This window comes from Nuphar pumila, chromosome 4 (genome assembly GCF_984573655.1).
Source record: "Nuphar pumila chromosome 4, dmNupPumi1.hap1.1, whole genome shotgun sequence".
In the NCBI taxonomy this organism is placed as follows: Eukaryota; Viridiplantae; Streptophyta; class Magnoliopsida; order Nymphaeales; family Nymphaeaceae; genus Nuphar; species Nuphar pumila.
Window position 1 is genome coordinate 140106601 of NC_143252.1, and position 25304 is coordinate 140131904.

Sequence of the window (25304 nt, forward strand, 5' to 3'; positions counted from 1 at the left end):
AACTGGATTATTCGTATGTTAGACAACAATAAATATATATATATATATATATATATATATATATATATATATATATATATATATATATGTGTGTGTGTGTGTGAGAGAGAGAGAGAGAGAGAGAGAGTAATGTGCTTGTTCTGCCCACTTTCTGTTCTACCACCTTACAATCATGTTTTTTTTAATACTTTTTCTCACATTTAACACCATAGATGTGATAGTTTTTGTTTAATGAGAACCGGGTTTTGGATCACCGGAATCTGACCTGTATACAGGTTTTTTCGGTGATCCAAAATCAATGGCTATGAAGGTATCAGTTTTTTTCGGCTCATAAAAATAAATTTTTTTATCAAAAAATCATGATCCCAGAGTCTATTCCCACTAAATTGAGCATGCGACGGTTCAAATTTATCATCAAAAACTTCAAAACTATGAGGCAGATTAAGAAATGGCCTGTATATATACACTTTTTGAAATATTCTATTTTTATCATTTTTAATTTATATTTCTGTATAGTTTACTATCTTTTAAATTACTTTTATAATTTTTTTCTCTAATTTTGTATATTTTATTATATTTTAAATTATATATGCTGATAATTTTCAAGACTTAGAAAAAAACAAAGTTTTAATTTATTGCGAGATATTTTCCTTACCAAAAAAATCCCAATAACAAGATGTGTGACATTGGCCGGCACTCAATTGCTTGCGGAAGAGGCGAGTTAAAATAAAAAAACGACTTGAAAAGAAGGGAAAGGTGAAAAAGTTGGAAAGGGGAAAAGATTCCCATGGTCAAGAAAAGTAACTCCAATGGGGAAGGGATTCTCTCAACATGAGAAAAAGCACAGGGGATGTTCGAAAAAGCAACACGGCAGGTTCATATTCCAAGCTTTCCGTACATGCCGTTGGGGTGAACACACGGCAATGATGATTGGCCTGGGACTTAACAGTAACCACTTCTTTACATGAAAATTACGATATTGCCATGTCTTGTGATTCGGTGCACGCGGTGTAATATGACTGAAAACCTGTTACATTAAAAACTGTTTTATCAGAATGCCAGGGTTAACCTTTTTTTTTTTTGTATTTACATGAAGAATTAGGTTCAGAGACCTAGCTGTGCTGGTTCTGACTGCCGTACTTACCGTCACCACGCTTGGAATTGCACAATAAGTGACGTCTATGGGATTTGAACCTAGACCACCTGCCGGAGAGGCATAGGTCTCACGCCACTATATATGCCAAACCCCCTTGAAGTTTGCCATGGCTGACCTTACATGGGACTGCTAAACCAGATCAACTAACCGAGCAAGGGCTGTTCATGCTCAGCTTGTTTACGGTTAGGAAATGTTCAGACTGCGCTTGTTTGGGTTGTGTGAACCGGACTCAGCCCAAGTTGACTCGTTTATTTATTTATTATTTTAATCAGGGTGACCATAGTGTGACGATTACAGGTATATATATTCATCCAACCGGTTGAGCTACCATGGACACTAGCCAGATAATCTCACCATGAGTGAAAGTGGAACAAACACCCTAACCAAAGGGAGGGAGAAAGCCCCTTTGTATTTTTTTCGATAATGGTAACATGAGGTACAAACACTTTATTATTATTATTATTATTAGGAATTTTTTAAATACATATCAAACTTTTGACTCTAATTCATATGTCCAACAAAGTTTTGGAGGTTTTCAATTAACCACCAAAGGTTTCTCGACTAATCGGACCGTTGGCATCCTTAATAGTAAGCATTTTTTTTTTACCATTGGATTTGGTTTATAGTTTAGGTAGTTATATTTTCTTATGCACTTTTTTCAAATAAGCATCTTATTATAAAATGTATACTGAATTTTATGTCTTCATCGATTTTTATTTTTGTGATAATCAAAATTTTATTTTAAACCTCATTTATCTATGGCCGGGCCGTTGCACCATCCTAACGTGGATAAAATCAGTTTGGATATAAATTAGGTTTGGGTTGGCAAGAAAAGCACAGACGTGCAAGGGCAAAATAGTAACTTTAAAATAATAGTTAGTATTAACTCAAGGGCTAGCTGACGGCAGTTTAAGTATGAGGGCATTTGATTAACAGTGATAAACCTTTGGTGCTTAATTGAAAACCTTCAAAAGTTTATCGGACATATGAATTAGAGCCAAAAGTTTGGTGTGTATTTTATTTTTTATTTTTTATTTTTTATTTTTTATTATTTTAGTTTTTGACTCTTGAATTATCCGATTATGACGCATATATATGCTTAGCAAATCAACAGCATAGAATGTAGGGTATATACTTTCTCGGGTCATACGATTGTGTTTTTCATCCATGTCTCCCGATTGGATCAGAACAACCTGCGCATATGACTTTGAGAGACGTATGTACCTCATGGCTTATATGATAGAGACCATAATTTGAACCCAACCAACATTTATTTGTGTTCCGGTTGGGTTGGATGCCAAACACAGACCCGAGTCGAAACATGTGGTGGGAAGAAGGGCGTAAGGGTATCGACGGCTCAGGTTTGACCCATACCAAACCCTATAAGGTAAGGGTTTGATTAAAATATATATTACTTTACCGGGTCTGGTTCATGTAGTTCTTATAGGATCCAGGTATGGTTTCTCTTATGATAGGTCTGATTAAACTTGGGTCCGAACCCGATATCATCATCTCAAATCTGGTTTGAGTCTAGTTTAACCTGGGTCCGAACCAAACCCGACCAGTTGACACCCTAGAAGGGTGAGGTTGTTTTCGGTCATTTCACCCGAGATGTGAGAGTGAGGCCACACCCACCGACCCTATAAATAGATAGGGTGTTCGTTTCCTTCCTTACCTCAACAGTTCGTTTAGTTTACTCTGGTTGCCTGTTGTTTGGGTTTAGCTTCTCCAGTAAGCAACCGATCCATGGACATTTTTTGTATGACTTTCTCTCGTAGATAGTCTTTGAGTTTTTGATGGTTTGGTGCTTCTGCAACGTAACTCTTCCTCTTCTTTTTGTTGTTGTTGTTTTTCTTCATATATTTTATTTTTGCTTTGTTTTCTTAGAGATATAAGTTCAGTTAGTAGTGGTTTCTGAGTACTTGAGTTTGTTTTTAGATATGATTTCTGGTTTAGAATGTCGTGTTGCAGCCTAGGAGCCGGTTCGCTGTTCTTTTTGGTTAGGGGTGACTGTGGTTTGTCAACTGACATGGCACGACCACTGTTCGAAACCCACGGGAGGCGTTGAAACGGCCGAAAATTGCAAAACCCCCCATCCTAGATCCGACCCATTTGCATACACAATGCTGAAGCTCTGTTGACTTGAACCATGCATGCTTTCTCTCCTAGCAATAATTACTCTCTCAAATTCTTTGCTTTTGTTCGTGTTGCAGAGCATGAAGTAATTATTGATTTATTCCGCACTTAAATTGTTTATCCGGGTATATTTGGTGAACTTTACCGATCCTAGTAAGCAATATATTCATTTCTTATGGCAAATCTCAAAATTTTCAAAAGGCGCATTCGTTTCACACCATTTTCATGCAAAAGATCCCTTTTGCTTGAAAGTGGTGCTCTTTTTCGCCTAACATGGATCCCATCATTTGAAATAGGATGGGTTTCATGGTACATTCAATCCTAGCCATACAATCAATGGCTAGATGGCTCTGCTGGATGGCTAAGATTGAATATGTGATGGAGCCCATATATCCTTTTTCAAATGATGGGATCCGTGTTCTTTCTCGCCTACACGTTTGAAACAAACACCAAGCAGGAAAGAGTGAGTGGGGCCGCTTGCTTTCACCCAAATCAAACCTGTGTGGTGACTCCCCGAGGGCAGGGGTAAGCCCACAGGATTTTACGCTACTAAGACAGTGACCGTCAGTATGGCAGGCAGCACCAGTGCAGCTAGGTTTCTGATCATGAGGGTGGTTTCTTAGTTTAAATATCAAAAAAAAAAAAAACTCACCCCCACAGGAAACCTTTCGGCAACTCGTTTACATGGCACGAAACAAACGCACCCTTAGTAGGGATGCGAACAGTTAAGAGTTGGGACCAGAAAATACATTGGTGGAGTCATATAGGTTCGGATCCAAGGCATCCTAAATTTCCAAAAAAAAACATTACTAAATCTGACCCATTTGCATCCCTAACCCTCAGTTTTCTTTCATTTTCTTATTGTGTTTCACATACTTGTTGGTGTAAATGTGTTGGCTCAATTCATGATATGAATGACCTATCAGTGACCCATGTTGAGCCTGTTTCTTTCATAAATGAAATGTTTATTTCTTACTTGTGTTGGGGGCTTGGGAAGAACCTTATCTTAAAATTAATAAATAAGTACATAAAGGGAACTTGTATACAACATATAAATCTGATTGATGATGAAGCCTGAATTCATGCATGCATGGTAGTGTGGAGTTATTGATTCCTAATAGTCATACATTGTTTGATTAATTAATGTGTTCCTAACGGCTATTGGTTCTGTTTGGTATGTGTCAATTTGAGTTTATGCCTAATTTATGCACAAATATACCTATGTTTGTTCCTTTTCAGTTTGAGTGGTGAAATGACCAAAGATGAATCCATGAATATATAAAACCACTTTTTGTGATTTAAAAGAAAAAAAAAAAGTTGATGTGTGGATTGATTTTAATGACCCGGGTTCGGACCCGATCGATACCATATTCGAACATCTGGTCCGTGTCTGGTTCCACCTTGGTCGGAACCAAACCCGACTGATTGATACCCCTATTCTCAACAGGGATACCTTCTTGTTGCAGGATCTTGCGCTGGTTTTTGGCAGTTGATTGTAGCAGCAGAAGCTAAAGCGTAATTTAGTGCTGGGCATTGACGTGGGAGTAATAGCCATTAATTTGGTGCAACTCTTGAGATCGAATATGGGAGGGTTTTTTTCAAAAAATGAGAACAACAATTATGATATTCCTGTAGAAAACGAGAACATGGGAGGCCTGCCTTCACAAAATGAGAACAACAATTATGATATTCCTGTAGAAAACGAGAACATGGGAGGCCTGCCTTCACAAAATGAGAACAACAATTATGGCATTCCTGTAGAAAACGAGAACATGGAAGGCCTTCCTTTACAAAACGAGTACACGGGTGGGAGGACCGTTGAGGTCTCTGGTTTTCCCGTGGGTCTTAGTGCGAAGGACGTGAAGAACTTCCTTGAGGAACATACAGGCGAGGGGAGTGTTTATGCTTGCAGGCTCAGGAGGCATCGACAAAGCTCAACAATCGTTCAGTTTGCGACGACCGAAGACGCCCAACGCTTAGGTTCTCTTGCGCAAGCTCGTCGCCTCTTTTACGAGAGGTCTCGACTTTGGGTTCGGGAACTTGAGAAAGATATCGTTGGACACCCGAGAACTCCATTTTTTGCGATGGAAGAAGTGCTGCTGCACTTTGGATGCCTCGTTTCGCCGAATACGTTCCATCGTTTCTACTCCATGCCAAACGTGAGAGTTGATTTCGGGATCGGGTTTCGTCGAACCTGCATGTTCCTGTCTCAGGACAACATTGAATACAAGCTTGATCTCAGCTACGAGAACATTGGGAAGGTTCAGCTGCATCACCAAGAAGGCGACAGCACAAAGCATTTGCTATTTCAGGTATGTCTGTTTTCATTGATTGCAATCTTAATCGTGTTGTATCTGTGCTTTTTTGTTGACATTTACATCCAGAAACTACACTCGGGATCTTAGACGTAGCCGCGTGTGCTCTTCTGCCTGCTGTTACTTGCGGTCGCTGTCCTGGTAGCGTAAAACTCCGTGGAATTTACCTTTTGCCCCCCACAGAGTCGCAGCGCTTTGGCTTGCACAAGTGACGCCCATGGGATTTGAACCTAGACCATTTGTCAAGCGGCCTAGGTCCCATCCTACTATGCCAAACCCTTTTGGGGCTTGTATATGTGTTTTTTTTCACTGCAATATTTAAGTTCCTTTTAGGAGTTGAAACAGATCGAATACCGTTAGATATCCAATCCAAATCCAACATATTATTTTTGGATTTGTGTGCTTAAGTGATGCATGCTTTGGCCTAGGGTTCAAATGGTTCGAACACGGGAACGGGTAAGTCTAACATAGGTCAACTCAAGTAGATGGTTGGGTTTAGACAAGGTTTGGGAGAAAAACTCAATTCTCCCAAATGGTACAGCAGAAAAATCTTAAATTTCATAAGATTTTTTCAGACGCCTTAAGTAGATTCGATTCAAATTTCAGATCAAGAGGATGCGAGAACAGAGAGTTACAAATTTTTAAGTTGCTAGAAAATTCAAGACAAGACAAAGGCATGCATGTTAAGGTTCAGACAGTTCAACTTGTAAAATTTATTTCTAAGTACTCGAGACTCGTTTGGCAATAAAAATTGGAGGGTTGACTAAGGATACACTGAAGTACCTTAGGTCTAAAAATCAAGACCAAATCCTTTACAGTTTGGGTTAGAAGATTTTTTAAAGTTTAATGAGTTTTACAAGGACTATAGGGTTGAGATAAACCTAACTGGGTTACAACGGGTTCAAAATAGGTTTAGGAATTTAGGGAAAGAGACTCAAACCTACACAAACCACTAGGACCACATGAAGCTCTTTTCAAAAGGGATGGCTTGGGATGGCTGAATCACACCGACACTACGAACTTGGGGCACATAGACTTGGCTGAACCTTAGGCAGCACCCGAAGTCCCAAGCTAAGCTTCAAACAACCTGCAAGAGGTTAAGTAGCAAGAGAGAGGAAGAGAAGGAAAAGCCTTAGCTAGAGATAGAGATGTGAGATAGAGAGAACTTTATTTTTTTCCATTCATGCTCAATAAGAAAAAATACAAGGTCTTATATAGGCATAAGGGGTCCTCATAAGTTCTTTACACAAATTTTAGAAAATATTAAAATTGCTCCTAATTTTAGTTAAGTCTCCTTGGACTCCAAGTTAACTCAGCTATTTCTTGAATTCTGACATCCAAAAATAAGCCAACCTCTTTCTCATTCTTATAACTCATATTTAAGAGGGTTTGCCTCTCTCGTCTCACTAAAAATAGGAAGATACCCTCTGGGTGTGCCCCACCAAGGCCAACTACTCTAGCTACCGAGACCTTGCATTTGGTTCAACCTGATCCGTATCATCCCCTCATCCTTGAGTTTTGCCTAGTCCACTAGGCAAGAATCAGAGATAATGCTTCTGCTGGTTATATTCAAACTTCCAAGTTGATGTTCCATCATCACAAGTTGTAACAAAAAAAAACATTCAATTTTGCTTCTTCCATTCGCCAAGATAAGGCATCTGCGACACAAATTTTCAGACTCTTCTTGTATTGCAATTCAAAACCACACTCCATCATTTTGGTGACCCTTTGCTAAAGTGAGGTCCAAACATGTTGTTTCATGATGTACTTAAATCTCTTATAGTCGGTGCATATCACAAAGTGCCTCTCAAGTAAATAAGGTCTCTATTTCTCAAGCACCAATATGATGGCGAACATTTTCTTCTCATAAGTTGACAAGGCCTTGGCACGATTGGTGAAACTTTTACTTATAAAAGTCAATGGGTGGCCTTCTTGCATCAATATTGCACCAATTTTGATGTCACTTGCATCACTCTCTGCAATAAACTTTTTAAAAAGTTCTAGTAATGCTATTTCGAGAGCCTCACATATGGCCCGCTTGAGCATCTCAAAAGCGAGCTGGAACCTCTCCGATCATGCAAATGCAATCTTCTTCAACATTTATGTTAACAAAGAAACAATGATACCATAGTTTCTTACAAACCTTCAACACTACTCGGTAAGTCTAAAAAATTCTTTCATGTCTTTGATGGATACGAACTTATGCCAAGAGAGCATGATTTTGATCTTCTTGAGAATAATGCTTACACCTTGTTTGTCCATAATATGGCCAAGGTAGGACACTGCAGGGTGTCAAAAGCTATATTTGGATCTCTTTGCTATGAATTTATGTTCCCTTAAGGTGCATAGAACCACCCTAACATGCCCCAAGTAATCTTTCCAATTTTGGCCATAAATCAAGTTCTCATTGAAAAATACGAGAACTTATGAAGCATTAGCTAATAATGCATCATTCATGACTCTTTGAAATATAGCTAGGGTATTTGTCAATCCAAAGAACATTACTAGAAATCCAAACTAAATATTATGAGTCTTAAATGTCATCTTTGGGATATTTCTATCAACCAGCTAGATTTGGTGATATCCAACTCCAAGATTGATCTTGGTGATGACTTGAGCCCCATGCAATTCATCCAATAATTTGTCTATGACTAGAATTGAATATTTATCTTTTATGGTCACAATATTTAAGTCCTTATAGTCAACACAAAAGTATCATGTATGGTCCTTCTTTCAGACTAATAATACTGGTAAAGAATAGGAGATCAAACTTAGCCAGATCACCCCCACTATCAAGCATCTCCTGAATAAGTCTTTTGATCTCGTCCTTTTGAGAATACACATATCAGTATGTCCTGACACTCAATAGTCTAACACCCAAAATAAGGCTGATATGGTGGTTATGGGATCTTTGGGAAGGTTGGGAGGTTGATTCAGTGACGTACATCCTTGAATTCAACAATAATCTCCTTTATTTTATTAGGGAGAACCATCTTCACTTTTTCCTCACTCTTTTGATCTTTCGCATGGATCATGCAAAGTAAGGCCTTTTTAGTGGCTCTATAAATTTTGAGAGTTTCATTTGAGCCTACTTCATCTCCTCCCTTAAGCCTATGGGCTTTAATTTTAGGCATATCATCTTCTTGACCTTATCAAAACACATCTCAATTTTGTAAAAAGTTCACTTAATCTTTCCAACATTACAGAGCCAACTCATCCCTAGCACCACATCAACGTCTTTTATGGACAACACGTAGAGATCCAATTTGAATTTGGGTCCTTAAAGATCCAACTCCACATCAAGAAACACACTAACACATTTGATATGACTATCATCTCCAACCATAACATCGAAAAGGGGTTGTTCCTAAGCATAGCAACCCATAACTTGCGTGAGGTCTTCCCACACTAAGTTATGGGTCAACCCGGTGTCGATGAGTACTTTCACTTATTGTTTATGCATATGTCATTTTACCCTCATAGAGTTTGGGATAGAGACACCAACAAGGGCATGATAAGAGTTTTCATATTCTTGTTTGTTTGTTTCACTATTGTCACACTCTTGTTCTTCTTTGCTCTCACCCTCTCTTTCACATTTGTGCCCGAGAGCCAATTTGTCATTATAATGATAGCATATACCTTTGTTACGCCTATCTATCATTTGAGTCTTACTAATAAATTCGGCCTTCACCCTTGAATTAAATTTTGTTTGTCTCTTTCCTCACTTGGTTTGCGATTTTTTAGATCATTAGAAGTCGATTAAGTCTTTTTATAGAAGATGACTTCTTTAATCTTTCTTACACCACCCTAACCTTCACGACACATTCATCTATGGTCTGGGGTGCAGAGCCATGAGTTCAACTCATATATCATCCCTAAGTGTTCTCACAAATGTACCTATCAAGGTAGTTTCATACCAATCTCTACACATGGCATATAAGTCTTCAAATTCTGCTTGATATTCTTAGACATACCCCTTTTGCATGATGTTTTTTTATTTCTACATCATGATTCACATAGGGTAAGGGTCTAAACCTCCTTAGGAGTTCTCTTTCAAACTCAAATAAGGTATGTGTCCCATGTAATTTCTCACGCCAATGGAACCACCTTAAAGCCTTATAATCGAGGTGAGCTATAGCACATCTTAATTGTTTTTTGGGTTGAATTGTTTGGCTTATAAAGTATTGTTTTGCCTTATACATCAAGTTTTGTGGGTTCTTTCTCATAAAAGTGGAATAGATTTTTTACTGGCCGAGAAAGTGAAATGCTAAAATTTTGCATTCTTGGGCTCGTTTCATGCTCTTCTGGGTGTTGTCCAAGAACAGATTTATGCACATCCTCATCTTATGAATCGGCATGCTCTTCACAAAAACCTCCTCCACGGTTAGTGAATAGGAATTATTGTTGCACGACTTGAAATCTTCCTTGGAGTTGTTGTAGCATGTTCGTGATTTGTTGGAGGTTGGCCTCGAGATCGATCATGCAACTTTCAACGTCATCCAAACATGGTGTTGATTTCTTTAGTGAACTTGTTGATGAACTTGGGATTCATCTCTTGTGTTTGGTCCTGGGTTTTCATAGGTGGCATGGGGGTTTGCTATGATACTAGTTGATGCATGCTTGTGTTGAGGGTTCAAATGGTTTAGATACGAGAAGGGGTAAGTCTAAGATAGGTCAACTCACGTAGATAGGGTAGTTGGGTTCACATAAGGTTTGAGAAAAAATTAGGTTCTCCCAAATGGTGCAGTAAAAAAAATCTTAATTTTTTTAGAATAGTTTCGTACACTTTAAGCTAGGTTCAGTTCAAATTTTAGGTCAAGAGTACACAAAAACAAGGAGTTACAAATTTTTTTAAGGTGCTAAAAAAATTAGGATAAGACAGAGGCATGCAAGTTATGGTTCAAGCAGTCAGGTTTGTAAAATTTGAGTGTGGACACTAAAGACTCATTTAATTCTTAAAATTGGACAGTTGATTGAGGAAACACAGAAGTATCTTAGGTTTAAAAATTAGGACTAGAACCTTCACTGTTTGGGCTAGGGGATTTTTTAAAATCTGACATGTTTTACAAGGACTACAGGGTTGAGATAAACCTAACTAGGTTACAGTGGGTTCAAACTAGGTTTGTGAAATTAGGGAAGGAGACTCAGACCTACACATACTACTAGGACCACATGATGGGTTTCTCAAAAGAGTTGAACACGTTGGATGGGGTTTACAACACCAGAAAAGGGTTGGGATGACTGGATCACACCAGCACTACGAGATTGGGGTGCACAGACTTAGTTGGACCTTAAGCAACACCCGTATAATTTCAAACATTCCTTTTATTAAAAATACATAATATATATATATATATATATATATATATATATATATATATATATAGAGAGAGAGAGAGAGAGAGAGAGAGAGAGAGAGAGAGAGAGACTGAAATTGAAATATGTAAACTGGTATGAACTGAGATTTTCATAGGTTTTTTTGTAAATCTAACCCTGCATAAGCATTCAAACTGATCCATTTGGTTGGAATCAACTACTGGATCATCGTAATTGGATCTAGAAATGTGATTCGTTATGCTTGCATATTTATGAAAATTACGTGCCATTAATTTCAAGCCTTAAAATATCTTTCTTATATATCTTAATAGGATGATCCAGGTGTATGTTTTTATAAAACCATGTATCTAGACCATTTCCTTATGGTACAATTTTAGAAAAAAAAACTATAAAAAAACTATATTGCGACAGATTAGCGACGGATGTTATCCGTCGCTAAATTTAAAAAATAAAAATAAAAAAAAATGATCCCTGTCGGGCGGTATTCCGGCAGCAATAAGCCAGACTTATACCGCACCCGACAGGCATCGTCGTCCTCCGTGAACCGGCATCACCGTCGTCCTCCGTGAACCATCCTCCGTGAACCGATGCTCTCCGGCGTCGCCGTCCTCTATGAACCGGCGCCATCATCTTCCGTGAATCGGCGTTGCCGTCATCCTCCGTGAACCAGCGTCGCCGCCCTCCGTGAACCGGTGTTGTCCTCCTCCGTGAACTAGTGCCGACATCCTCCAGCGATCGTCGACCGTCCTCCGGCGTCACCGTCCTCCGTGAACCGTCCTTCGTGAATCGGTGCTCTCCGGCATCGCCGTCCTCCATGAACCGGCGCCGTCATCTTCCGTGAATCGGCGTTGCCGTCATCCTCCGTGATTAACTAGCGTCGCCGTCCTCCGTGAACCGGCGTCTTCGTCCACCGTGAACCGGCGCCGACGTCCTCCAGCTATCGCCGACCGTCCTCCGGCGTCGCCGTCCTCCACTCTCATGTACATGCTCTCCAACGCACTCTCCGACGTCGACGTCCTCCGAAGAAGTCGGTTTAAATCGAGCGCGATCGATTTAAATTTCGAAAGGGAGAGAGGGAAAATTTCGCGCTCGGTTTAAATAAAAAATTAGCGAGGGAATTTTTCCGTCGCTAATTAGCGACGGATTAGCGACGGACAAATTCCCTCGCTAAATCCCTCACTAAAATGTTTTTCTGGTATTGAAAATTAGCGACGAAACAATTGTTGTCGTTAATCCGTCGCTAATTAGCGACGGATTAGCCAGAGAAAACTTTCATCGCTAATCCGTCGCTACTTAGCGACGGATTCATGAAGAAAGTTTTCTCTAGCTAATCCGTCGCTAATTTGCGACGGAAAACATCTGTCGCAAATTTCCGTCGCTAATTAACATTTTTCTTGTAGTGTTAGCTCTTGAATCATCCCATTATGATAATAAACAAGAATCTTTAGGGTTTGAAATCAACGGCTTATAGTCTTCATGAATATTCAAACATCCAAAAATAGTATTTTTTCATCAAAAATACACTATAATACACTATCCAACAGTTGATTCCCAGTGAATTTACCATGCCAACACATCTACATGATTGGGTATGAAATAAAAATGTCAGAAATCCTAGTTCACGTGATAGTTCTCATATTCTAGTGACTATATATATATATATATATATATATATATATATATATATATATATATATATATATATATATATATATATATATATATATATATGTTTTGAGAACCCATATCACGTACGCAAGTCACATGAATGAATCCGTGTCCTTGTGGCCCATATGTGGGAGTTCTCGCACCCTCAAATCATAATGAATAAAATTGTAATGTATATATAAATATAGCAATAGCTTGTGAAGGCTCTGCAACAAAAGGGAAGCTGTGTTGATTGGAAGCTTGTAACTCTATTGTACAAAGAAACTGGTTACAGTTTTGACCGATTTTAATGCTTATATCCGTTAAATGAACCATACTAAGTGTATGCTCTTGATCTGCAGCTGGAAGGTGCGCCACGCATTTTTAAGAAGCCATTGTCGAGCTCAGAAGACCCGCGTCTGAACTTTTATCAGTATCTCCCAGATGAACAATTTGTCAGAACAACAGATTTTACGCCAAAGTGTTTCATAGGGCAATCATCAGCACTCTGTCTGGAAGTCCCAAGTGGGGCTCCCTTACCAGATATCCGTGCCTTTGCTCACTACAGAGTGATACCAAGTAAATTAAACTTTCGACAAGGGTTTTCTTATTCACAAGGCCTGGAATTGGTTCCCATTGTTCGTCCTCTTCCGCAGTCCGGGATAAAGTTGCCGTTCAAGGTATTGTTTAAGATAAATTGTTTGGTTCAATCCGGATATCTTGCTGGTCCGACGGTTACAGATGAATTCTACCGCTTGCTGAGTTCTTCGGAGGTGCCTATTCAATACATAGAGCTTGCATTAGCGAAGCTTTGGCAATTAAAAGATTGCTGCTTCGAACCGGAGAAGTGGCTTAAAGCACAGTTCAGAGAATTAGAGTCAGCTAGCTATGTTCCGACCGCAGCCATTTCATTGGCACGAGGCTTGGTTTACGTTCACAGGGTTGAAGTCACCCCTGCAAAAGTGTTATTCTATGGGCCGGAGATCAACATCTCTAACCGTGTGATACGTCAGTATCCCGATGAGATAGACAACTTTCTGCGAGTCTCGTTTATCGATGAGGATATGGAGAAGATCCGATCGATGGACTTGATTCAGCGAGTCGCGTCCGAGGGCGGCAGCAACCGGACTCTCGTCTACCATAGGATACTCTCCACCTTGAGAAAAGGCATAGTGATCGATGATAAGAAATATGAATTCCTCGCTTTCTCAACGAGCCAGCTGAGGGAGAATTCTGTTTGGATGTTTGCTTCGAGCTCTAGAGTCAGTGCAGCTGATATCAGAGAATGGATGGGAGACTTTAGTGACATAAAGAACGTGGCAAAATATGCTGCTAGATTGGGTCAGTCATTCAGCTCATCAACAGAGACTCTGAATGTGAGTGCACAAGAATTTGAAAAGATTCCTGATGTAGAAAAAGGTCGGTACAATTTTTCTGATGGGATAGGGAAGATTTCTCATGAATTTGCACAAAAGGTGGCAGAAAAGTGTGGATGCAGGATAAGGACACCTTCTGCTTTCCAAATAAGATATGGGGGCTACAAAGGTGTTGTTGCTGTTGATCTTAGCTCATCAAACTTTAAGCTATCCCTAAGAAAGAGCATGTGCAAGTACAGGTCAAACAACACCCAGCTGGATGTATTGGATTGGAGCAAGAACCGGGCTTGTTACCTGAACCGTCAGATAATCAATCTCTTGTCAACTCTGGGGATTGAAGATACCATCTTTGAAATGAAGCAGAAGCAAGTTGTGGGCAAGCTTAATGAAGTTTTGAAAGATGGAGAGAGTGCACTGGAGACCCTTGAGTTCATGTCTACAGGAGAAAACGTTAAGGTTCTTAAAGATATGTTGCGTTGTGGTTACAAGCCGGACTCCGAGCCTTTTCTCTCGATGATGTTGCAAACTTTTCGGGCGTCTAAATTGATGGAACTTAGGAGAAAGGCGAGGATATTTGTCCGAAAGGGAAGAACACTGATGGGTTGCATGGATGAAACTAGGAGTCTGGAATATGGTCAGGTTTTTGTACAATTCTCCGATGTTGGCGCTGCAGATTGTCGTTGCATTTTTGAGGGAGAGGTGGTGGTCACCAAGAACCCTTGCCTGCACCCTGGTGATGTGCGGGTCTTGCAGGCTATCGACGTCCCGGATTTGCATCATATGGTTGATTGTGTTGTCTTCCCACAAAAGGGGGAAAGGTACGGTGGTCTATCTGTTGTTATTGATATTCATCAGTTTAATTTTATGCCAGTTCCTTAATTTCCGACATGCATTTTTACTGGTTACCTGATTACTACTTACAAGCACTGTCATGTGAAATGTTCACCCCCATGACTTGAAATTTTTCTTATGGGCAATCCAAAGGAAAACTCCCCTGTCACTAACCACACATTGGTTGGCCTCCGATTGGTAGGTCTCCCCCCTACCCACCAGAGTTCACCCAGCTTCAATCGTTGTGGCAAGGGACGCCACCTATGGGTTTTGAACCTGTGACTTTCTGTCAACTTGGTGACATTCACAAGTCTCCCCTACCAGATGAGTAGAGCTCTTTTAGGTGTCATAACCTGATAATCACATTTACAGAAATCAGGAAACAGTCCTTTACCCATACTAATTTGATGCCCAGAAGGGCTTCACATGACTGGTTAGATGGTTCGGCATAATACGATCAAGATGAAGGACATCAAGAGTTTGAGTAGGGGTGCGCGTCCCTTGCCTTTAAGAAGGTGAGACGTATATACTGTGGAGCTCTCAAGCCCCACCACCTGAACCAAGGCTTCCTTAGATAAATAAATCCTTCTTTGAGCCTAGTCAGACTTGGTTTGGATGTGGGCTTTACCAAATCTTGACATAACCAGATATACATTAATCAATTCGAATTCAGATTCAATATCAAATTGGACATTGCTAAGAAGAATCTGAATTCAAATAACTAAATACCGAGTTTGACATGCACTTGATTAATTATATATACTCAATACACAAAAGCCAGTATTATGAGGTGTTCTGATACGACTTGCCAAACCATCTAAATGGACTCGGGTTGGTCAGATGTTTGACTTGAACCCATACTGTCGTCATCCCTGCATGTGTGACTTAATCTGATATGGTCTTTTGTGATGAGACTGGCTTGGATATAGGTATATATTTAGAGACCATAGCTAGATTTATGGAGACTATGTAGCTAATATCTTTATGCATGTAACCATCCTGTCTCTGGTGGCTACAAAAATTATTTTGAACTTGTTTTGTGACTTGGGTCATCGCTTGATTATTTTGAGGCAAGATTATTTTTTGTATAGTCCAAGGGGAAAACGTCACATATTAGCTGGTGATGCATGAGTGGAGCAAAAGAACCGGGTTCACAAAGGTCCATTAGGATTCATTTTTATATTTAGATTTTCTCTAGTTTGTATTTGGATATTGAGTCGAAATGATAGAACCATATTCAATAGAAAGTTAAATAGATTTAAAAAACTATATTAGATAGGCTTATTCAAGATTGGAAGTTGGGTTTATTAAGATTAAAAAAAAATCATCAATAAATAGAGGGAAAATCTAAGGGGTTAAGGGATGAGAGTTGGATTCCAAAAGTTGTTATTTTTAGTTCTATTTTGCTTAATTTCTTGTATTTTTCAATAGTTCTTTAAATTTCTTGCTATTTTCAGGTGTATTTCCTGTTTTGCTTAGATAATTCATAGTTTGGGTAGATTTCTTCGTAAATGACCCTCTAGTTTACATCAGAGTACAAATTTTGTCTCGATTTGATCGAGGAACAATCCATGCAAATTCGTCAAGCGATCAACCTGGGAAGCAACAACGATTGATAGCATGTCTTATGGCTATTCAAATCAATGACAAGTATGGTCGTCAATGAGTAACATTGTGTGTACCATTCACCGTATCTATATACACGGGCCAACAGCCATCACGACACATTTCCATTCATGGTGGAGCAGTCCTATCAAGGATATGAGGTAGTGGCAGTAACAACTGAATAGTGGCGGCATGCCTGAAAATCTAGAGAGAAAAGTTTTTCAAGTGGTTTAAATAGAAGGTTTGTTATTTATTCTTTACTTTGGTAAGCTTTGAGTCTTTAGGTGGCTTGTGGATGTTACTGCACATCGTGCAACAATGGACGTGTGCACGCACGCGTGTGCGCAAGAGCGCTTGAGGCGCAATGTAGCATTTTGATGGTGCACTTTGCACGCTCGCAGCAGTGCGAGGTGCATATGAGGCGCAAATGTTCATTTTGTCTTTTTGATTTTGAGATGTATGACAGTTTGAAAGGTTTTAATTGCATTTATATTGAGTTTATGGTGTATTGTGGCTGTTGAACGATTTTAAAGGCATTTAATCAACGGTCACATGTGAGTGACCGTTCAGAGACCTTTTTAAATCGTCAGATTTATGACAATTAATCTCATTTATCGCAAAATGTTTTGGTCTTACTAGAAGTCTATAAATCTTTTCGTTTTCTCATCTTTTTGAGTATCCGAATTTAAGACTCCTCAATTTTCTTCTTTCTTTCTTTCTAGTTTGGCTTGCAGAGTTTAAGTGTGAAAGAGGTCATATGTTCTTACGAAGCAGTGATTCTCTTGAGTTTCAAGCCTAGTTGTATCCTGGGAGTTCAATCATAACAAATTCTTTTCGCACCTTCGAAAATTTTGAAGTGAGGCGATTGAAGTTCTAAAAATAACGATCTTAAGAACGTGTCTCTAGGCTTGAGATCTCCATTTTCTTAAATCTTTTTTTTTGTCACCTGTAACAGATCCACCGTCCACTAGCAGCAACACATCAAAACACCACAACTGAGTACCCAATCCGCCCCCAACAACTACCTGATTTTTCTCTCACACAAATCAGCCAATGAGGCCACGGGTTGGTTTCCTGGTGGCTATGAAACGACAAATTGGGGCAGGCTCAGACTAGCGGCAACCTCAATTGCTGGTGTTAGTGGCTGCCTCCCACTACTGGCCTTCTCTCTTCTTCTTTGCTACCTCTCTATCCACTGAGAGGAGTACTAGCCACCAGTCGAATCTCATCTGACAGTCCTCTGTCGAACGGGTTTGCTTGGTGGAGCAACCACTTGCCAGAGACGAGCCTCCCCTGTTCACACCCACCTTCCTCCACTCCTTCTGCCCCCTTTTCTTCTTCTTCATAATTGTCTTCCCCTCCACTATCACTGCTATCGTCTTCCTTTCTGCCTCCTCCACCAGACCCACCACCAGCTAGGTCTAACTGGTGGGAGACACATCCATCGATCAGATGGCTTCCCCGCACTCATGGTTCCTACAACACCACCTCCCACACTCTAACCGTCTCTCCTCACTAGACCAAAGATCGATTGGGAAGCTACTGCTGACAAGTATGCCCGGCGGAACTCCCAGCTGCTACCCAAACCCTCTTTGTTGACCTTGGGTATAGAAATGATGATGGCTGGGATTCTAAACCCTAGCCATCACTGCCTTCTTTCCCAAGTCATTGAGGGTGAGAGTGGGGTGGACAATGGAACTGGTTCAGTTTTGAACCAGTTTTCCTTCCCTACTTTTCCCTCTCTCCCTGTTATCTCAACACATAATTGGTTCTCATCCCAAACTAATACCCACTCCTTGTATTGAGCCCAGAACCAACCCGTAAATTCTCAAATCTCAAACTAAGGACCCAAAATCCTTCAAACCCTTGCTTAAAGCCCACTTTGACCCATTCCAACTCCCACTTAGAACCTTACCCACTTCAAAATCCACTAGAACTGACCCAGTGTGATTCAAACACTCATTCACACAGATATTCAAACTAAAACTTTGGATCTTAACCCACCGGATCAAGCTTAGACTTTAACCAAGCTCCCAAAATAGGTACAATGCTCAAGATCCAAACATCTACCAAGAACTGTAGATAAAATGGGTTGAATATTGGTTTCCTGCTGAGTATGGTGATGAGTTGGATGCTCTAAGTTCACAGACCAAGACGGTCAAGGTGAATTATTGGATTGGGTTTATGCAATGGACTGTACCTTTGAACATCACCGGGTCTGAGAACACAAAAAGTCCTCTTAGCAATTATTGCATTTTGAGATGCAGTTAGGCTCCGATGGATCAGCATAAAATTCAATCATAGATGCAAAGGACTAGTAAGAGTGTCAATCGGGATCAAATTGAAGAAGTTGATGCTTATCAAGTTCATAAAAAATCCAATTTTATATATTTGACCTAGAAAACACCAAAACCCCGTTAGATAATACCTTGTTAGAGTTTACCCCCAAATGAATTTTCATTTAAATCCATTCAAGACCTATCTGAAGTCCTAGAACCAATTTACGATGATTTAAATCCAAAACCACATCATAGATCCAAACTTGTTTAGTAGTTTTGCTTGAATCCATCTTAGGTCCCAAAGATCCAACCTTAAACCTACTTGACCCAATTCAGAGTAATCTTCTACAAACCCTACTCATAGCTAAATATATTTAAGATCTAAACCTTAATAACCAGATCCAAGATTGTCATATATCTATATTTTACAACCCAAAACCATTTAAGACTTTGAACTTCCTTAAATCGGATCAATATAAGCTTTGACAAATATCTATGGATGAGATTCCTTCACAGTGTATCTAGGTTTTGTTTCAACCATCTCCTTTAGATTCATTTGAACCATTTCACTTTTGAGGCATCTCATATGACTGGTTGGTTTAAAAAGCAAAAATTTTGGCTTCAGTATGCATGTTAGGGTAGATTTTGCTTGATTCGTTTAATCTAGAAAGCAACATCGAGATCAAGTTCAATACTGTGAGCCCATAACCCACAAAGTGGAATGTAATTGAACAAGTATAGGGATGGTAGTGGGGCGGGGTGGGGCAGGGGACAAGGTCTCCACCCCCGCCCCGCCTCCATCCCCGCACGGGGATGGATTTTAACCTCCACCCCTGCCTTCATCCCCGTTTCATGTCCTCCATCCCCGGTTCAAATGGGGATGAGGCGGGGATCGGGCAGGGCAGGGAAAAGTGTGCGTCCATCCCCGAACGGGGATGAATTTTAACCTTTGTCCCCGCCTCCATCCCCGGTCCAAACGGGGCGAAGCGGGGCCCTGCTTTCCCCTGGTCCACTGCCATCCCTAAACAAGTACAAACGGCATCCAGACTTGAGAGAAAGTCTTCTTCAACCCAAGAAAAATGATACAAGACTGGAGGAAAAGCATTGGGTTCACAAGGGTCCATTAAGATTTATTATTAAATTTAGATTTTGTCTAGTTTGTATTTGGATATTGAGTCCAAATGATGGATCCATATTCAATAAGAAGTTAAATAGATTTAGGAAACTGTCTTAGATCGGCTTAATGAAGATTGGAAGTTGTGTTTATCAAGATTATAAATTTTTCATTTATAAATAGAAGGGAAATCTAAGGGTTTAGGAGATCAGAGTTAGATTTCAGAAATTGTCATTTTTAGTTCATTTAAGTTATTTCCTATTTTGGTTAATTTTCTGCATTTTCCATTATCTTTTAGTAGTTTCTGAATTTCTTGCTATTTTTAGATTTACTTTTTTGTTTCCCTAGATAATTTGTAGTTTGGGTAGATTTCTTCATAAATCACCCTCCCAGTTTACATCAGTTGGTAAAACCTTGAGGTCCTCTATGTCCATCAGGAAGTACACCTAGCTTCGACCTTGCAGCAAGGTATTTACACTTAATCGAGTTAGGTTTTTAGTCGGATTCAGGTTCGGGTTTGAATGCAACACTTAATAGCAAACCCAGATCTGATTATTAATTGGATCCAGATTTGGCTAATCAACCCACTAAATGGACTCATATCAAAGCATTTACATCCCTAGCTCGGGTCATCTGGTAGGGGCGACTTATAAATGTCACCAAGTTCAAAACCCACAGGTGTGTCCCTTGCCGTGAGGGGGAAGCTGGGTGAACTCCCTGATGGGTGACCGGAGCCTATGGTTTTTAGGCCAATGAGCTTGTAAGCAAGTGAGGTGATTTTTTCCAATGTTATCAGTATCGGTGGGTATCACAGAAATTCCATACGCTGCAGGTCTGAATCGGCTATTTTTTAATAAATGTAAAAAAATACCAAAAAATACATTTTAAATATTGTTTTAAATTTGTTTTAATGATTTTAACATGTGTCATGTTATGATTGACACATAATAAATTTTTTATTATTTTTGGGCCAATACAAAACGATTCAGTACAGCTGAATCGGTTGTCCAACAATTCAGGGCCGATACTGATACTGACAACATTGTTTTTTCCCAATTAGCCAAAAAAGAAAAATCATGCTATATAAGAATCAAAGGGTGGGGAATATGCAATGCCACCCTTTGTCTATGTAAAACTTGCAATCCATGCAAGAAACAAACAGCACATATATAATGTTGGTCACCTTGATCCTATATGCTACAAAGTAATGAGATGCAATGCTTAAAGGATATTCACAAATATGTTCAATACTTTAAAATATAATAACATCGATGTGATGTTTCTTATAGCAATATGAAAGGAAGTTTGTCTTGATGTTTTGGAAATACCATCATTTTCAAGTACATTGCATAGTTTTTTCTTTTAGTTTTAATCTGAACCGAGTCGTACATCACACTGGTTACTAACATTGGTACTGGTGTATCAAATGAAAGGCCACATCCAAATGAGTGTTCCGGGAGTGATTTGGATGGCGATCTGTACTTTGTGAGTTGGGATCCTGAACTTATTCCACCTCGGCAAATCGATCCTATGGAGTATAACCCTGCACCACGAAAAGATCTGGATCGTGATGTTTCAATGGAGGTATTTATCTTCTGATACTGGTCATAGTTAATTCACTTTTTGTTATGGGTGTTTTGAATTCTTAACCCGCTTGGATACATCACCCCATCTGACAAATTTTTTGTACATCGTGCTATGAGAATTTTCAATGAAGTTTGTGATAGTACCGCAGTAGTGGACGGCCGGACCTGCCCTGTTTTTGTAATTTTTTCCCATGTCATTTTAGCATTTCTTCCTTTGTAATGGAGAACCACCTCTGACTTCTGAGAGTTTTGAGTGCAGTATGTTTTGGGGCTTTGATAGTTCTTGTGTCATCATTATATTTCTCACATTTGCTAGTGGATTTTTTAGTCCGCCTATTATGGACCTATGCCTAATACCGAAACATGCAACTCTTGTGCCTTCTCTCTTTTGTCTCCTCTTCATCTTGTTTTGAGCTCATTTTGCTTGTGGTTCCATAACGTTCTTGATAGCATTGCACAAAGTATAGGTTATGAGAATCATTGTGTCCCCTTCAGGACATGATAAATATTGATCTTGGGAAAAGACTGCCAGGTAAACAAGAAGAATATAGTGAAAGAAATGAAATGCTTCTCTTTAATAAAACTAGGATGAATCTTGTCAAGTATAGACACTCTGCATGTAAAAAGCAGCTAAGAATCTTAGTTTCTGTATTTATGAAATGATTAAGATCCCATAAAGATAATGCAAACATACAAAAGGGTAATTCTATCATAAAGTAAAAGGCAAATGCATGACACTATCGTTGGTTCTTTAATTTCTTAACCATCATTGTGGACTCTGGCAGATTCAGGGACTTCTTGAATTGTGTGACAGATGCTCTTCTGCCATTTATCTCATGTAACTTGTGTTCACATACATCTTCTATGGCCTAGACTTGAAAAACTCATGAGAGTAACAGCAAAAGACTGTTTGTTATGCCTTGAGGTGGATTGCTTACTGTATTTCAGTTCTGTCCTTTGACAGATTTTGTATTGTTGATCTCCAGCTAAGTAGCCAATTAACCTTGCACTGCTGACATGCGTTCTCTAAATTCATAGGACATTCAAGAGTACTTTGTAAATTATATGATCAACGACACCTTAGGCATAATTTGCAATGCCCACACCGTCTTTGCTGACAAGGTACCTGAGAAGGCACTGAGTGAACCTTGCTTACAGCTTGCCAAGCTGTGCTCAGTCGCCGTCGACTTTCCCAAGACCGGAATTCCTGCTGAGATCCCATCTCACCTTCGCGTCAAAGAGTACCCAGACTTCATGGAAAAAACAGACAAGCCTACATATGAATCCAAAGGAGTAATTGGAAAACTTTTCAGGGCTGTCAAGGATATTCCACAGACTCCCGTCATAGTGCCATTCACAGAGAAGGTTGCCCAACAGGCATATGATCGAGACATGGAAGTTGATGGATACAAGGACTACTTGGATGGTGCATATAATTACAAATGTGAGTATGATCTCAAATTAGGTGGCCTCATGCAGTATTATGGATTCGAAACAGAGGCTGAAGTCCTCTTTGGTAGTGTAATGACCCCCTCAAAATCTTTTAGAAGGAACAGAGATTCTGAAGCCATCCAATTGGCTGTAAAGTCTCTTAAAAATGAAGCAAAAGGCTGGTTTGCTAAAAGGTCTAACAAGTCTGAGCAGTATGGTCCTGATTATGAGGATTGTCCATATGCAAAAGCATCAGCTTGGTATCATGTCACATATCATCCAAATTACTGGGGAGCCTACAGAGAGGAAAACCGACCACATTTCATCAGCTTCCCTTGGTGTGTCTATGACAAGCTCCTAACTATCAAGAAAGAGAAGATGAAACTTGCGAAAGGTAGGGGTACTGAAATGAAGAGCCGCGCATGAGCTCACTGAAGTTGATGTGATCACTGCTAGGATCATAGTTACAAAAGCCTTTAAATCTTCGAAAATTTGATTCTCATGAAACTTTCTTTGGAAGTGCGAAACTGCACTATTATTGTAAATAATGTGAAGTCCTGCTTTGCTCAGTATGAAAATGAATTCCAGTAATATTGCAAATATCTTTCTTATGTTGAAAGATATGTAAAACCTATTTTAAATAAAAAATAAGTTTTTAAATATTTCTGCACATTTCTATTATTGTTTCTTACTTATGCTTCTTGAATGCTTTGCAGGCCACGTATCCAAGCATCTCTTAAAGGCTCGTTTCTCACTTCGAGCCTTAGTTGTCCCTTGTTGCACTCTTTTCTTGCTTTTTGGTAATTGTGGTTGAAATCTCATTTGACTAATCAGTAGGTCCACCATGGTTTATTCATTAAAGTTTTATTGTGATTTCAAATTATGTAGTTTGAGAAGTGGATATTATTTCATGTTAGTTAATAAAAGAAAAAAAAATGAATGAAATTTAACATTTCCTTTCCTTATCTTTCCCACTTATCTCTAAACTTTATTTTTGTTCTAAAATATGGCACTACAAGAAATCTGACCTTTACTGGTTCTAAATTAGCGCCATTAGTTTTGCCAGTAAAAGTATTGTTGGTAATGCATTTACTGGCACAAATGCATAGTGCTAGAAAAGACGTTTTTACTGCCGCTAAAATAACATCATAAATTTTTTATTTCTGGCAGTAAAAATGCATTAAAATTTTTTCATTTCAGGCACTAAAATAGCATTAGAAAAACTCCCTTTTTTGGCACTATTTTAGTGCAAAAAAAAAATGCCTTTCGGGAGAAAAAAACACCTTTTCGGCATTAAAATACTGCGAGAAAAAAATGCCTCTCTAGGAAGAGTGGTTAAGTGATTGGATCAGAGTGCTTTACAAAGTACTTGGCCACAGAAAACCACTATCTCATGCTCTTTTCTTGCTTTTTGGTAATTGTGGTTGAAATCTCATTTGACTAATCAGTAGGTCCACCATGGTTTATTCATTAAAGTTTTATTGTGATTTCAAATTATGTAGTTTGAGAAGTGGATATTATTTCATGTTAGTTAATAAAAGAAAAAAAAATGAATGAAATTTAACATTTCCTTTCCTTATCTTTCCCACTTATCTCTAAACTTTATTTTTGTTCTAAAATATGGCACTACAAGAAATCTGACCTTTACTGGTTCTAAATTAGCGCCATTAGTTTTGCCAGTAAAAGTATTGTCGGTAATGCATTTACTGGCACAAATGCATAGTGCTAGAAAAGACGTTTTTACTGCCGCTAAAATAACGTCATAAATTTTTTATTTCTGGCAGTAAAAATGCATTAAATTTTTTTTCTTTTCAGGCACTAAAATAGCATTAGAAAAACTCCCTTTTTTGGCACTATTTTAGTGCCAGAAAAAATGCCTTTCGGGAGAAAAAAACACCTTTTCGGCATTAAAATACTGCGAGAAAAAAATGCCTCTCTAGGAAGCGTGGTTAAGTGATTGGATCAGAGTGCTTTACAAAGTACTTGGCCACAGAAAACCACTATCTCATGCTCTTTTCTTGCTTTTTGGTAATTGTGGTTGAAATCTCATTTGACTAATCAGTAGGTCCACCATGGTTTATTCATTAAAGTTTTATTGTGATTTCAAATTATGTAGTTTGAGAAGTGGATATTATTTCATGTTAGTTAATAAAAGAAAAAAAAATGAATGAAATTTAACATTTCCTTTCCTTATCTTTCCCACTTATCTCTAAACTTTATTTTTGTTCTAAAATATGACACTACAAGAAATCTGACCTTTACTGGTTCTAAATTAGTTTTGCCAGTAAAAGTATTGTTGGTAATGCATTTACTGGCACAAATGCATAGTGCTAGAAAAGACGTTTTTACTGCCGCTAAAATAACGTCATAAATTTTTTATTTATGGCAGTAAAATGCATTAAAATTTTTTCTTTTCAGGCACTAAAATAGCATTAGAAAAACTCCCTTTTTTGGCACTATTTTAGTGCCAAAAAAAAATGCCTTTCGGGAG

General features: G+C 39.0%; 1 protein-coding gene across 1 annotated transcript; it reads left to right on the forward strand.

Moving 5' to 3' along the window:
* The first annotated feature begins 4938 nt into the window (after window positions 1–4938).
* Window positions 4939–23387, forward strand: LOC149841321 (putative RNA-dependent RNA polymerase 1). The gene is made up of 4 exons (XM_090005244.1): window positions 4939–5604; window positions 12954–14785; window positions 21230–21380; window positions 22421–23387. The coding sequence occupies exons 1-4, from the start codon at window positions 4939–4941 to the stop codon at window positions 23237–23239; spliced, it is 3468 nt and encodes a 1155-aa protein (XP_089861370.1). The 3' UTR covers window positions 23240–23387.
* Window positions 23388–25304: the final 1917 nt, after the last annotated feature.